Source organism: Mus musculus, chromosome 11 (assembly GCF_000001635.26).
Source record: "Mus musculus strain C57BL/6J chromosome 11, GRCm38.p6 C57BL/6J".
In the NCBI taxonomy this organism is placed as follows: domain Eukaryota; kingdom Metazoa; phylum Chordata; class Mammalia; order Rodentia; family Muridae; genus Mus; species Mus musculus.
The window spans coordinates 49,540,576-49,556,344 of NC_000077.6; the positions used below are offsets into that span (position 1 = coordinate 49,540,576).

At 39.5% G+C, this 15,769-nt stretch overlaps 1 protein-coding gene across 1 annotated transcript; it reads left to right on the forward strand.

The window, feature by feature from the left end:
* Window positions 1-11,173: 11,173 nt before the first annotated feature.
* Olfr1381 (olfactory receptor 1381) lies at window positions 11,174-12,109 on the forward strand. Its single transcript, NM_146469.2, has one exon. The coding sequence runs from the start codon at window positions 11,174-11,176 to the stop codon at window positions 12,107-12,109; it is 936 nt and encodes a 311-aa protein (NP_666680.2).
* The last annotated feature ends 3,660 nt before the right edge of the window (window positions 12,110-15,769 follow it).

Sequence of the window (15,769 nt, forward strand, 5' to 3'; positions counted from 1 at the left end):
GCTGGCAGGGAGGAAGCTATTGCTTAATTCCAGCTTGCTTTCTCTATATCTTGCACCCTTCTTCTTTTAACATTTGTTTGGTTGTCAATTTGATTGGACTGAGAAGAACTTGGACAATTAGTAAAGCAACCTTCTGACTATGTCTTTTCACATGTTTCCAGAAGTTAATTAGATAGGGAATTATTCACTCTGAATATAGGTAGCACCTGCCCCTACATTGGGTCCCAGTGGAATAAAGGGGAAGAGAATCATGAAGCCAACAGGCATAAGTATTCCCTCTCTGTTTCTGGCTGCCATGATTTGAATGGCTCTGGTCCACTATACTGTCTTAGTCACTGTCCTATTGAGGTGAAGAGATACCAGGACCAAGGCAACTCTTATAATAGAACTTCATTGAGGAATTGCTTACATTTTTAGAGGTTTACTCTGTTATCATCATTTCAGGAAGCATAGTAGTAGGGCACAATTTTAGCAGAACTATTGGCTGTATTTGTCATGGATTCCATAGTGGCATCACTTAGGCTTTGAAGAGCCTTTAGTAAATACTCAGTGATTTTTATCTAAGGTTTATAGGGTTGCTCTTCCAAAAAAATTCACAGAGTCTTTGCATAACTTACTCCTGAGACATACCTGGCAAACCAGGAAGTCTTCTATGACTGAGGATTGCTTAGGCAATGGTTCCTTCAGACCACCCCTAGATCAGATAGGAGGTTTTGGAGTGCAGAAATTGATTTGCTAAAAGTGTCTTTTGTGTGACAACGAGGGGGCTCTGCAAAACAGGTTGAAAGTTCAGTCTTTGAGAGGCTGATCCACTTACTGCTGAGAAGCCTAAATTCATCCTGCAGTGTCTATATTTCTTCAGTCAATCCTTCCATACAGATCAGAACATTGACACCACAGCACACAGGCAGACATGGTGCTGGAGAAGTAGCTATGAGTTCTTCATGGAGATCCACAGGCAGCAGAAGAAAGAGAAGCTGGACCTGGCTTAGACTTTTGAAACCTCAGTGCCCATGAGTAGTGACACACTTCCTTCAACAAGGCCGCACCTCCTAATTCTTCTCAAATAGTGTCATTTTCTGATGGCAATGCAGTCAATCATGTAAGCCTATGAGGGCCATCCTCATTCACACCACCACATATTCCAACCATGATGGTCTGGAAAAGTGAGCCAATATAACTCCTTCCACATTTAAGCTATTCTGAAGGAGTTTTATCACAATGACGAAAAGTCTATCTCAACTGTGTAATACATACCCATTCATATACTTCCTCTCTCTATTTTAATCCAGAACTCTAGCAAAGTATTCCTGGGAACTCAATTTGTTCATTCACACCTAGCATCTTAGTTAGGGTTTCTAGCACTGTGATCAAACAACATGACCAAAAGCACCTTGGAGAGGAAAGGGTTTATTTGGCTTACACATCCTGAGCCACAGTACATTGAAGGAAGCAGGAACTCAAACTGTGTGGGAACAAGGAGGCAGACACTGATGCAGAAGCCAAGGAGGAGCGCTGCTCACTGGCTTGTTCCACATGGCTTTCTCAGCCTGATTTCTTATACAACCAAGGACAATCAGCCCAGGGATGGTCCCACCGACAGTGAGATGGGCCATCCCCCATCAATTACTGACTAATAAAATGCTCTACAGACTTGCCTATAACCCAGTGATAAGGAGGCATTTTCTCAAACAAGGTACCCTCCTCTCAGATGACTCTACCTTGTATCAAGTTGACATAAAACTAGCTAGCAGGCCAGCTTTAGGGAGAAAAATGGCACTGAGTAGCTATGTAAGTGACACTGAATAAAATGTGTGTCAGCACTGTCTTCTGTGAAACCAGCATGATATCGGGGATGAATACTCAACGTTATTGTGTACATTGCCTGGGGTGATATGTGCAGAGTTCCTGGGAGAATGTCTTCTACAACATAAGTACTGTGTGCCTTTGGCTGTTATTATCCATTAATTGGTCAAGTCATCCAAATTAACACTCTTCCACTTATATATAATAAACTGTGCCATTTGCATTAATTGTGTATGAAGCTAATAGTATTTGCAGCGCTTGTAATGTTTCTCTGATTGTGTTATACTTCTTGTATGAAAAAGGAAAGACTCCCAACATTGTTTAAAGTTATTACAAGTACAGTGTGTTTTTTAAGACATTATTAATCCAAGAAAATGTGTTTGAAAAAAAAGAAAATGTGTGTGTACTGGATAAATTTTAGTATTATGTTGACAGAAACACTCAATGAATATTTAGCATAAACCAAGCATCTGACCCATAGTGTGTTGTTGATCCACTAACAAAGGTTAGAGAGTTAGCTCATTATAAAATCTAATTGACAGGGAAATTGAGGCTCAGTCCTGTAAAGTCACAAATATATTAAGGTATTAGCAAAGATTTTTCCTGAACTCACATTATAATTCCTTAAGTGGATATAGGTAACTTTGGATATTAATGATTTTCCCCATACCATAGGAAAAAGGGTTATTTGTGCTTTTAAATGAATATGTGAATTTATAAGTATATTGAAAATGAAAATGGAGTGCTGATCCATTAAACATTATAACAAAAAACTGAACTTCATACAACAAGCTTCAGTTGCATCAATGGAACAATTATCGGGAAATACATGACTGTCATGTGATGACTCCAAAAAAGGAAAACAGCTGTGGCATGAGGAACAGAGCAGACTTCAAGTGAGATGTGGAATTTAGACTGTCTAACAAGAGGCTGGTGGGACTGGAGTCAAAGTATGAAAGCAGAAGGAATCCTGGGCTACAGAGTCACTTGAACAAATGACAAGTTCTCTTGAGAATGCACAATAAGTCACGGAGGTTTCACAGAACTAGGAGAATAGAGAGTACTGAGGGCTACAAAGCCAATCTTGGAGCCAGCCAAGTTCATTGTAATTGCCACAGTGCGGTCCCAGGTCTCCAAGGTCATGGTTTTTAAGCTGCTCATTCTCCACTGCTTTTGAAGAATGCTTCTATGTGACTGGGGACATTATTCAGTGATAAAATACTTGCCTAGAATGGGCAAGACCTTGAAATCAGTGCTATACAGGAACAGGGCTCAAAAAAAAAAAATGCTTCTAAATGTCCTCAGGGCATAGCTGGTGTGTAGCCTTAAGACCAGAAGGAGGCTTGAAAATATGCCAGCTGCTTCCTGTCCTCAGTGTTTGTTAGAGCATGTAATTGGATATTGAGCAGGATGCTCCTACATCCAAGTTCATGCCCCTCAATATTTTCTCCTGGATGTGCTATGTTGACCTCTCAAGAACAGGAGCTCTGACCTGATTCTTTCCCACCATTAGTGCAAGAAGCAAAGTGCCTTTCAGACATCACAAGGTTTCTCAGGTCTCCAGTGGGTCTCCACACCCTTCAAGCCCAATACATTAGCAGAAAGTAAAAGTGGGAGACTTCTGACCTCCAGGTATGTGCTGAATGCTTAAGATTTTTACATTCGTGGTAAAAAAAATGCATTTAAAAAAAACAAATATTGTGGTGGAAAATCAGCAATGGGTTGCATTGTGTTCTGTCTCCAGTTTCAGGGCAAAGAAGTGTTGAACTCATGGAAAAACAATTTCCCTGAATAGAGTCTTTAATTTTCTATTTTGTATACACTTTGTACCTACTCCATATGTAGCATATAAAAAATAATTCAAAAAAATTACTTGCTTCTTTTTCTCTCCAACTAAGAAAAATAAGGAAAGGATTTTTAAATGAGGAAAATCATTTTTAAATACACATGGTAAAGGTGGACTTAAAACTAATGTTCTTATATACACACTAGATAGTTGCAAGTTGTTAGGAAATGAGCAGTCAGGGCTGTTGTAATAAACTAAGAAGAATTTCTTGGAGGGATATACACACAGGAAACTAACTCGTCACAGATGGAGACTGTGTTCTGTATAAAGAGTCACAGTGAAAGCAAGACTTTTATGAACTCACTTTTTGAATGTCAGCTTACTCTGGCACATCCCAGTTTAGGTTTCTTGTACTGAAATTTTGAGGTGTGCTCTTATTGGATTGCTTTATAGAAGACACTTTCAGATTGCCTTAAAAATGTAAGGGCTAAAAAGAGCTAAAGGGATCTGCAACCCTATAGGCAGAACAACATTATGAACTAACCAGTACCCTGGAGCTCTTGACTCTAGCTGCATATGTATCAAAAGATGGCCTAGTCGGCCATCACTGGAAAGAGAGGCCCATTGGACTTGCAAACTTTATATGCCCCAGTACAGGGGAACGCCAGGGCCAAAAAGTGGGAGTGGGTGGGTAGGAGAGTGTGGGGGGAGGGTATGGGGGACTTTTGGGATAGCACTGGAAATGTAAATAAGGAAAATACCTAATAAAAATATTTTTAAAAATTTAAGGGCTAAAGTACAATGTGGTGTGGCTTGCAGTGTGAAAGACACTGGAGCCAGATCAAAGTATGGATCTGTATAAGAGCAAATGGGCCAGGGCACTGATGCTTTGGTGCCTAGGTAGTTTCAATAGTACCCTTAGTGACACAGCCCTCATAGAGGAACCACGTGCAGCAGCATCCTGATGGAAGCAACTGAAGCCAGAATCAAGGGAATTTCACCTGGCCAAACAATGAAGATGATTAGGAAGGAGTCCATCAACACTCCTCTGCTGTTCCCTGAGAAAGTTTGGCTGTGTGACTTGAATGTGTCTCTGTTTGACCTGCTGGCTCTTCAGAATAAGGCTCTCAACTTATTTATGAAGATATTCATAGACATAGAGACCCACAGCCAGATGAATAGATGAGAGCTGATTTTGTAATAAACAGAACCAAGTATGGAAATCTCAAAGTTCTGTGCACCAGGGAAGGTAGAAGGAGGGATTCATTTTTTAATAGATTAGCATTAGGAAAGTCAAGATCAGGACAGGATGAGATGTCACAAGCCAGCTAACACTGCCTTCATCTACTACAGATATCCTTCTACAGAGTCTGAAGGCCACCTCCGAATCAGAGTAAAGATCTGAGTATCAAGAATATGGCTTTCTTTTCAGACAGTCTTGTTTTAGAACCCTTCCTTTTTTTTCAGATTTTCTTCTGAGACAGTCCCAACCTCCCCTCTTCTAAACCTGACCTCCAGTCTGAGTGTTGGCTTTAGGGGCGGAAAAAAAAAAGTCTTTAACCTTTAACCTAAGGCAGGATTTGGAACACAGATACAAACCAGGGTTTCTTTGTGTAATCTCTTTTCCAATATAAAACCTCATTCTGGTGTTTAAAGATGTCTGATCCACAATTATATGGATCTCCGAATCTGTACATTTAGCCAGTGTTGGGAACTGCAACATATTCAGTACTCTGTGACCAGTGAAGACTATGGAGTCCTTTGCTGCTCTTAGCATTCTAAATTTGCCAACATCCAGTAATGCCTGAAAAGAAAATGTGGGCCTTTGGGAAGCAAGTGTATGACCCAAATGTAATCCCATGCCTTTGATTGCTTCGTCATGAAGAGAGCAAATGGGCACTTCACACTCAGGAAATTCCCATGCTGGACTTATTTTCCTCAGTGTCCAGGGGACAATCTGTTGGAAGGAAGTCTGTGCTCAACTGCGTGCTCCCTAACGGGGCCTCCGGGCCTCTTACCCAACCTGCACTCCCATAGAAAGGCTTGAGGCTAACCAAACCCTGAGCCAGTGTGACCATAGACAAAGCCACACTGGAACACGCTATGGGATTAGAAGTAATGTGTGGTGCACAAGAGACCTGGTGTTTGTTTGGGAAATGAGCTTAATTGCTCTTCTAGAATGAAAATATTGGGGCTGAGGAGATGAGTCAGCAGGGAAAGTCCATGCTTTGATAGCATAAAGAACTGAGTTTGGATCCTACAACCCATGTAAAAGCTGGGTCAGGTAGAGCACCCATCTATAATCCCAGCACTGCTACAGTGAGATAGAAGTGGATTGAGAACCCTAGGAAGTTCACAGCCAGTGAGACTGACAGGTACAGGCATGAACAACATGAGACCCTGTCTCAATCACTGTCTCAGTCAAGGCAGAAAGTGAGAACTGACACCCAAAGCCAAAAGCTTCACTCCACAAGCCTGCCATGATCCGCCCCTCCCCCCCCACTCTCTCTCTTTCACATATACACACACATATACACACACAAGAAAATATTTCTCAAGTGTATCTTCCTTCCATGATCACCAAATATGGGAATGAGTGTTGCCACAGGAAGAGTGGAGGAAAATATCAATGAGGGATGAGCAGGTATCACAGCTGAAGCACCTGACCTTGGAGTGACAGACACAGGTGCAGTGCAGGAAGAGTGGGGAGACCTATGCTAAACACAGGGAGTCCCTGGCCTCAACATTGGGTGAGCATTAATGCATCCTTTCAGGTGTTTGTGGTTGTTGTGATTCTGTAGATGAGTCAATTGCAGTAGGGCACTGGGGCTTAGAAAGCAACACTCATCCACCAAACAAGGGACTCACAAGCAGGCACCCAGGGGTCAAATGCCTGGTTAGGCAGAAGAGTCAGCCTATCACTATGATGGGGCAGAGAAGTAAAACACCTTGGCCTTGAGGTTGCAAAGTTTGGAACTGTCTTTGTACAGAGTATTCCTGGATTTATAAAGATTTTATTAATTCATTTAGCAACCCTTGTTGAATTTTTTTTATGTTTTGAAGCACACTTGTTGGTTTTCATTTGTTTATTTTTGCTGTGTTTTATTGTTTTTTTTTCTTTCAAGAAAGAATCATTATGTAGTTTAGGCTGACTTCAACCCCATTGCCTCAGACTTCAGATGGCTACGATTACAGTGTGCTACAGGAGTAGGTTGAGAAACTTTGATGGCAATTGAATCCTGTACAATTGTCCTTTTGGTTTTACAGTTAAGTAAACTAAAACCCACAGAAGGGGACTTTCAAAATCTGTAATTAAATCCATGTTTGAACTCATCTTCATAGATCTATCCATGAACTGACAAGTCCCTGTCTATAGAGCCTCCAAAACTTAAAACAGATTTGATACACTAATTAAACAACATAGATATACGTTCTGTTTATAATTCATACTTAGTCCTGTTCTTCAGTGTCAAGATGTATTTTTAAAGTTATTAAACCTGCATTGACAGATTGTTTATTGATGATCATCTCTCTCAGTAAACTTGACAAGACAAGGCAGAAATTAGTCCAGCAAAAATTATTAATAGTAAACACAAGAAAAAACTCTCTCAAGGAAAGGATTATTTCTGTTAACTTTACACATACTTTCCTGTAATCTCAATAACTGATTGAAATGAGTAATACAGTGAGCTGATTTAACCCATACGCACAGCATTGGGAGGCTAAGGTAGGAGGACCTGGAGTTGGAGTCTGGCCTGGGTGTAGAGCAAAATTCTGTCATAGGAAGGAAGGGAGAGAGGGAGGAAAAGAAAGAAAGAAAGAAAGGAAGAAAGAAAGAAAGAAGGAAGGAAGGAAGGAAGGAAAGGGAAGGGAAGGGAAGGGAAGGGAAGGGAAGGAAGGAAGGAAGGAAGGAAGGAAGAAAGAAAGAAAGAAAGAAAGAAGGAAGGAAGGAAGGAAAGAACGGAGGAAAGAAAGAAAGAAAGAAAGAAAGAAAGAAAGAAAGAAAGAAAGAAAGAAAGAAAGAAAGAAAGAAAGAAAGAAAGAAAGGGGGAAAGGAAAATAAAACATGAACCTTTAGAGAAAATTTTTTCACTATTCTATTTCCATATTTTATCAACAAAGAACAAATTATCTACAATTTTCTTTGTCATACTGAGTATTTCTTTCTTTTCTCCAAATGCTTACTGTTCTTAAAATAGTTTCACATAAATGATTTGGAGCAGGTTAACTCATAGCAATAGTGTACAGAGGCTTCCCACATAGCCACTGACCAACGTGTGTACAGCCTCTACAACAAGACCACCCAGAGCCTGTAGGTTACACTGGGCTTCACTGTCTGTTTCAAGTGTGTTTGTAAACACAGGTTTAAAAGCATCTTTGTCAAAAATCAAGTCCATCATTTTTGCCACTCAGTTTGTGGTGTTATAAATAGACTATAGAACCCACTTTCAGTTGCTATTTATACATGAGGTGGGCGATGGTCTATTTTGATATTTCTGCACATGTATATCCACTTTCTCCAAGACAGGTAAATAAAAGATGACAAATTTAAGCAGGATGGAGTAAAATCAACTGTTTGAAAATTCGACCATCTAAACCTTCCCAATTCATGACCTTCCTAGTGCTGTGACCCTTTATTACAATTCCTTGTGCTATGGTGACCCCCAACCATAAAATTATTTTGTTGCTACTTCATAGCTGCAATTTTGCTTCTGATATGTAATCCCCAAAGGGGTCACAACCCACAGTGTGAGAGCCACCGGGGTAAAAGAGCATACCAGACGCTCAATGCAATTTTAAAACTGACAGAAATAAAGGAATTCAGCTAAATTTTAAGTACAAATACAACATAAAAATAAATTATGTTCCTAAAGAAAACCATGAGGAAAGGAAAGGATTCCACTGACAATAGTAATAAAATAAATACAACACGTAAGAAGAACCTTAACTAAGGAAATCAAAGAGCCCTACATTGAACACCTAAAATCTTGTAATTTGTTTAGCTTTTAGCACAACAGTCTCTAAAGAAAAGGAATTTTTAATGTTTGCCATATTTCTTTAGCCTATCCAAATGCTCTTGTAGTCAGGGTTCTTTTTTAAAATAAATTATTAAATAGGAAAGATGGTTCAGCAGTTTTCATCGCTCTTGCAGAGGACCCACATAAAGTTCCCAGAACCCACATGGCAGCTCACAGCCATGAGCAGCTCCAATTCCAGAGGATCTGACACCTTCTTTGGGCCTCTTTGGGCACCAGATATGGTTCATGGACATACATCCAGGCGAAAACTCACATGCATACTTTTTTTTACAAAGCTAAAGTACTTCTCACAGTTTATGGAACATTCAATGTTTCACTCCAGAAAATGTATTTAAAATCCACATGTCATGAAAAGGCAACATGAGTTTATCCCTTCTTGGGACATTAAAGAAGGCATTATTATATATTTTCACACTGTTTGGTATTTCCAAGGAGGCTGGATCTCAAATGGAAAAAAGTTCAAAAGCACTCTTGTGACAAAAAAAAAATGTTTAGCTGCAAGAGCAATAAGCTATTGAGATTTATCAAAAAGAATATACATGTTTCTTCCCAGAAGAAATTCATATGGTATTTAGTCTTTTGGGACATATGGAAGCAAGTCAAGGCTCCAAGAATTGGTTTATTTACCACATTTATCAAGCAAGAGATGGAAAGTAAAAACCCAGAGGCTGCAAACTCAGACAGATTACTTCTTTGACTCAAAGTCCTGAAACAGACTGTCTCAGAGACTACAAAAGGAAGGAAGTCAAAACAACACAGAACTCTAACACTTACAACACACACACACACATACACACACACTAGATTATTGATAAAGCTTCTACATTACTGCTTTTGGATCCTGATGTCCATGCCACAAGGATCACAGTAGATCACCTCTCCTTTCAGATGATGAAGGATCATATCCAGAGAACTGACCAGAGACCCGAGCCTGGCAAAAGTCATAGAACAAACAAGCAACAAGAATTAGTTGAATATGAGGTCACACCACTGTCAAATAAGTTACATCCAGGCTAAAGAAGACTAGATAGATAGATAGATAGATAGATAGATAGATAGATAGATAGATAGATAGATAGATGCATGCATACATACATACATACATACATACATACATACACAGGTAAATATGGTAGATAAATAATACCTAGGTAGGTAGATACAGATAAATATAGGTATGTATGTATGTAGATAGATAGATAGATAGATAGATAGATAGATAGATGATTGATAGATAGATAGATAGATAGATAGATGATACATAGATAGATAGATAGATAGATAGATGATAGATAGATAGATAGATAGATAGATAGATAGATAGATAGATGCATGCATGCATGCATGCATACATACATACATGCATACATACATACATGCATACATAGGTAAAATTGGTAGATAAATAATACCTAGGTAGGTAGATACAGATAAATATAGGTATGTATGTATGTAGATAGATAGATAGATAGATAGATAGATAGATGATACATAGATAGATAGATAGATAGATAGATAGATAGATAGATAGATAGATGATACATAGATAGATAGATAGATAGATAGATGATACATAGATAGATAGATAGATAGATAGATAGATAGATAGATAGATAGATGCATGCATACATACATACATACATACATACATACATACATACATTGGTAAAATTGGTAGATAAATAATACCTAGGTAGGTAGATACAGAGAAATATAGGTATGTATGTAGATACATAGATAGATAGATAGATAGATAGATAGATAGATAGATGATACAGAGATAGATAGATAGATAGATAGATAGATAGATAGATAGATAGATAGATGATGGATAGATAGATAGACAGACAGATGATGGATAGATAGATGATAGATAGATAGATAGATAGATAGATAGATAGATAGATAGATAGATAGATAAAAGATAAATAGATGATAGATAGATAGATAGATAGATAGATAGATAGATAGATAGATAGATAAATAGATAGATAGATAGATAGATGATGGATAGATGATTGATAGATAGATAGATAGATAGATAGATAGATAGATAGATAGATAGATGATAGATGGATAGATAGATAGATAGATGATAGATAGATAGATAGATAGATAGATAGATAGATAGATAGATAGATGATTGATAGATAAATAGATAGATAGATAGATAGATAGATAGATAGATAGATAGATAGAGAAATGTAACAACAACTGAAGAAAAATAAAGGTCATTAATTTGAATGAAAACAAGAGACTTTTTAGGAATGAAGGGTTCAGAGAGGGAATGAAAGACTCAACAGAATTGAGTAGAGTAGCAGCTCAAAATGTGGGATTTTGGTGCATTTAAAAATAATTACAAGTGCAATAATAAAAGAATGCATACTATATGATACCATTGACTTTAAACTTTGTGAATAAAATAAAGCATTTTTTGGTGGTTTGATGCTGAGAGGAGCCTGACATAAAAAACAATAATAATAATAATTACAGTTCTCCATTAATAGCATTGTTTGTCTTCTGTTTGCACAGGTGGAAGACTATGGAATATTTGAACACCAGTTCAGAAGAGGGCTTCATTTTAGTGGGCTTCTCAGACTGGCCTCACCTAGAACCAACCCTTTTTGCTTTCATTTCTATTTTCTACTCTCTGACTCTCTTTGGCAACACCGTGATCATCATTCTGTCTCGACTGGACCTCCGCCTGCACACACCCATGTACTACTTCCTCTGCCACCTCTCCTTCCTGGACCTCTGCTACACCACCAGCACTGTGCCCCAGCTTCTGGTCAACCTCTCTGGACTTGACAGGACCATCAGCTTTGGAAGGTGTGTGGCCCAGCTCTGCATAGTGCTCTCACTGGGAGGAACTGAGTGTGTGCTTTTGGTGACAATGGCTATAGATCGCTATGCTGCTGTGTGTCGCCCACTCCACTACACAACCATTATGCACCCTGTTCTCTGCAGAGCATTGGTTGTATTCTCCTGGGTGGGGGGCCTTGTGAACTCTCTGATCCAGACAAGCCTTGTGATGGCCATGCCTCTGTGTGGACACCAACTGAATCACTTCTTCTGTGAGCTACCTGTTCTCCTGAAGATGGCCTGTGAGGACACAGGAGGAACAGAGGTCAATTTGTTTGTGGCCCGGGTCATAATCTTAGTGTGTCCTTTACTGCTAATTCTAGGCTCCTATGCTCACATTGCCAGGGCAGTGCTGAACATCAGGTCAATGGCTGGTCGCAGAAAGGCTTTTGGGACGTGTGCATCTCATCTCATTGTGGTTGCCATGTTTTATGGCTCAGCCATCTCCACATACCTCCAACCTGTCCACAGGTATTCTGAGAAGGAGGGAAAATTTCTTGCCCTTTTTTATACTATCATCACCCCCATGCTCAACCCTCTGATCTATACGCTGAGGAACAAGGATGTGAAAGGAGCCCTGTGGAAGGTGCTAGGGAGAGGCACAGACTCCAGGTAGAAGAGCAAACAAGAGCCAGCAAATTATTTAATATTAGGTTACTGCAAAAATATTTTATGTTTACTATTGGAATACATTATTCATAATGTGATTATATAATTCATCATTTTGTTTTAGAATTTCTCATTCTTTGCTAATGACATTACTTCTTTATTTTATATTTATTTTATATTATGGTAATGATATGGAACAAATTCAAGCAACTTTCATACTTGTATGTGCCAGATAGGGTCACCCTAGGTGGCCAAGACACTACTTTCATTACATTGTGGAATCACCATCCCTGACCTCAAGCTGACCACAGAGCAATTGTCATAAAAACTGCATGGTGCTGGTACAGTGACAGACAGGTAGATCAATGGAACAGAATTGAAGACCCAGAAATGAATCCACACACCTATGGTCACTTGATCTTTGACAAAGGAGCTAAAACTATCCAGTGGAAAGAAGACAGCATCTTCAACCAACAGTGTTGGCTCAACAGGCAGTTAGCATGTAGGAGAATGCAAATTGATCCATTCTTATCTCCATGTACAAAGCTCAAGTCTAAATGGATCAAGGAACTTCACATAAAACCAGAGACACTGAAACTTATAGAGGAGAAAGTGGGGGAAAGCCTCGAAGTATGGGCACAGGGGAAAGACTCCTGAACCAAACAACAATGGCTTGTGCTGTAAGATCAAGAATCGACAAATGGAACCTCATAAAATTGCAAAGCTTCTGTAAGGCAAAGGACACTGTCAATAAGACAAAAAAGGCAACCAACAGATTGGAAAAAGCTCTTTACCAATCCTAAATCTGATGGGAGGGTTATATCCAATATATATAAAGAACTCAAGAAGTTGGACTCTAGAAAACCAAACAACCCTGTTATAAAATGGGGTACAGGGCTAAACAAAGAATTCTCACCTGAGGAATACCAAATGACTGAGAAGCACCTAAAAAAAAATGTTCAGCATCCTTAATCATCAAGGAAATGCAAATCAAAACAACCCTGAGATTCCACCTCACACCAGTCAGAATGGCTAAGATTAGAAATTCAGGTGACAGCAGATGCTGGCAAGGATGTGGAGAGAGAGGAACACCCAACTCATCATAATCCAAGGCTTCAGTGTCTAGAGCATAGTAGCACAGTAATCACAAGACTTTACCTTGGGACATAGGACTTTAGCTCATGCCAGTGTTTACCCTGGACTTATCTCGACTTCCAGTGATCTCAAGGAATCAGGGTCAGTGTAGTCTTTGTGGTGTTTGTGTTTATGGGTGTTACATATGACCAGAGACTTGTCGTACTTATGGCTAATCTATCTAGAACCAGTGGAATTACTTGCTTCTCTCCACAGACACACTGGTTACAAATGAGGCACTTACTGGGATACGGAGAGGATTGTAGCATGAAAGCAACCTTCTTGGGACTCTGCTCACACTTGCTGAACAACACAGCAGCTGAAGTTTGTAGATCTCTCTGGCCTTGTGTCACCCTCTGCCTCTGAAACACTGACACACACCAGTTGTGTGCATGTGGCTAACCTGGGCTTAGCCTGCCATCTAGTGCTGAAAAGGCAAAGGTGACTCCAGACTCAGAGACTGAAATGAAACCTGCTTTAAATGTCTGCAAGAACAATCACAAAGTCAGATCTGAAAGGCTGGAATAAACACCTAGACTTTCATTTCATAAATAATGTTGCCCAGCAATACACACGAAGAGTGTTCATGGAAACTTGACTTCTCCTAATGACGGACTCAAGGGAGCAAACACTTGAATGGAGAATGTAAAATAAATGTTTAAAGGAAATAAATCAACAAATACATACACTACAAAATAATGTAGAAACTTAACCAAAAACAACAACTTAGAGAGCCAGAAATAGTACAAAAGTCAAACAGAAGGGCTGGGTTGCAAACCAGGATGTCTCCTATGGCTGAGAATTGCTTAGGCAATGGTTATTTCAGACAACATTCAGATGAGATATGTGGTTTTGGAGTGCAGAAATTGGCTTGCTAAAAGTGCCTTTTGTGTGACAATAAGGAGGCTCTGCAAACCAGGTTCAAAGTTCAGTCCTTGAGAGTCTGATCCACCTACTGCCTAGGTAGTAAATACATCCTGCAGTGTCTCGCTTTCTTCAATCACTCATCCCACGTAATCCAATACGCTGACATGACAGCACACAGATAGACATGGTGCTGGAGAAGAAGCTATAAGTTCTTCATGCAGATCCACAGGCAGCAGGAAGGGAGAGACACTGGACCTGGCTTATACTTTCGAAACTCAGTGCCTATGCCCAGTGACACACTTCTTCAAACAAGGCCACACGTCCTAATTCAAGTAGAGCCATTTACTGGTGACTAAGCTTTCAAATGTATGTGCCTATGAGGGCCATCCTCATTCACACCCCACATATTCCAACCATGAAGGTCTGGAAGAGTGAGACAATATAACTCCTTCCACATTTAAGCTGTTCTGAAGGTGTTTCATCACTGTGATGAAAAGTCTATCTCAACTGTGTAATACATACCCATCCATATACTTTCTCTCTCTAGTTTAATCCAGAACTCTAGCAAAGTATTCCTGGGAACTCAATTTGTTCATTCACACCTAGCATCTTAGTTAGGGTTTCTAGCACTGTGATCAAACAATATGACCAAAAGCACCTTGGAGAGGAAAGGGTTTATTTGGCTTACACATCCTGCCTACTGCCTAGCTAATCCAATACACTGACATGTATTGTCATCCTGAGCCACAGTACATTGAAGGAAGCAGGAACTCAAACTGTGTGGGAACAAGGAGGCAGACACTGATGCAGAAGCCAAGGAGGAGTGCTGCTCACTGGCTTGTTCCACATGGCTTTCTCAGCCTGATTTCTTATACAACCAAGGACAATCAGCCCAGAGGTGGTCCCACCAACAGTGAGATGGACCATCCCCCATCAATTACTGACTAATAAAATGCTCTACAGACTTGCCTATAACCCAGTGATAAGGAGGCATTTTCTCAACCAAGGTGCCCTCCTCTCAGATGACTCTACCTTGTATCAAGTTGACATAAAACTAGCTAGCAGGCCAGCTTTAGAGAGAAAAATGGCACTGAGTAGCTATGTAAGTGACACTGAATAAAATGTGTGTCAGCACTGTCTTCTGTGAAACCAGCATGATATCGGGGATGAATACTCAACGTTATTGTGTACATTGCCTGGGGTGATATGTGCAGAGTTCCTGGGAGAATGTCTTCTACAACATAAGTACTGTGTGCCTTTGGCTGTTATTATCCATTAATTGGTCAAGTCATCCAAATTAACACTCTTCCACTTGCATATAATAAACTGTGCCATTTGCATTAATTATGAATGAAGATAAGTGTTTGCACTGTTTGTAGTGTTTCTCTTGATTGTGTTATGCTTCTTGTGTGAAAAAAAACTTGCACTCCCAACATTGTTTAAAGTTATTACATGTACAGTGTTTTTGAAGACTTTATTAATCCAAGAAAATGTGTAGATACTGAATAAATTTTAGTATTATGTTGACAGAAACATTCAATGAATATTTACCATACACCAGGGACCTCACCCATAGTGTGCTGTTAATCCACAAACAAAGGATAGAGAGTTAGATCATGATAACATCTTATTAATGGGGAAATTGAGGCTCAGTCCTGTAAAGTCA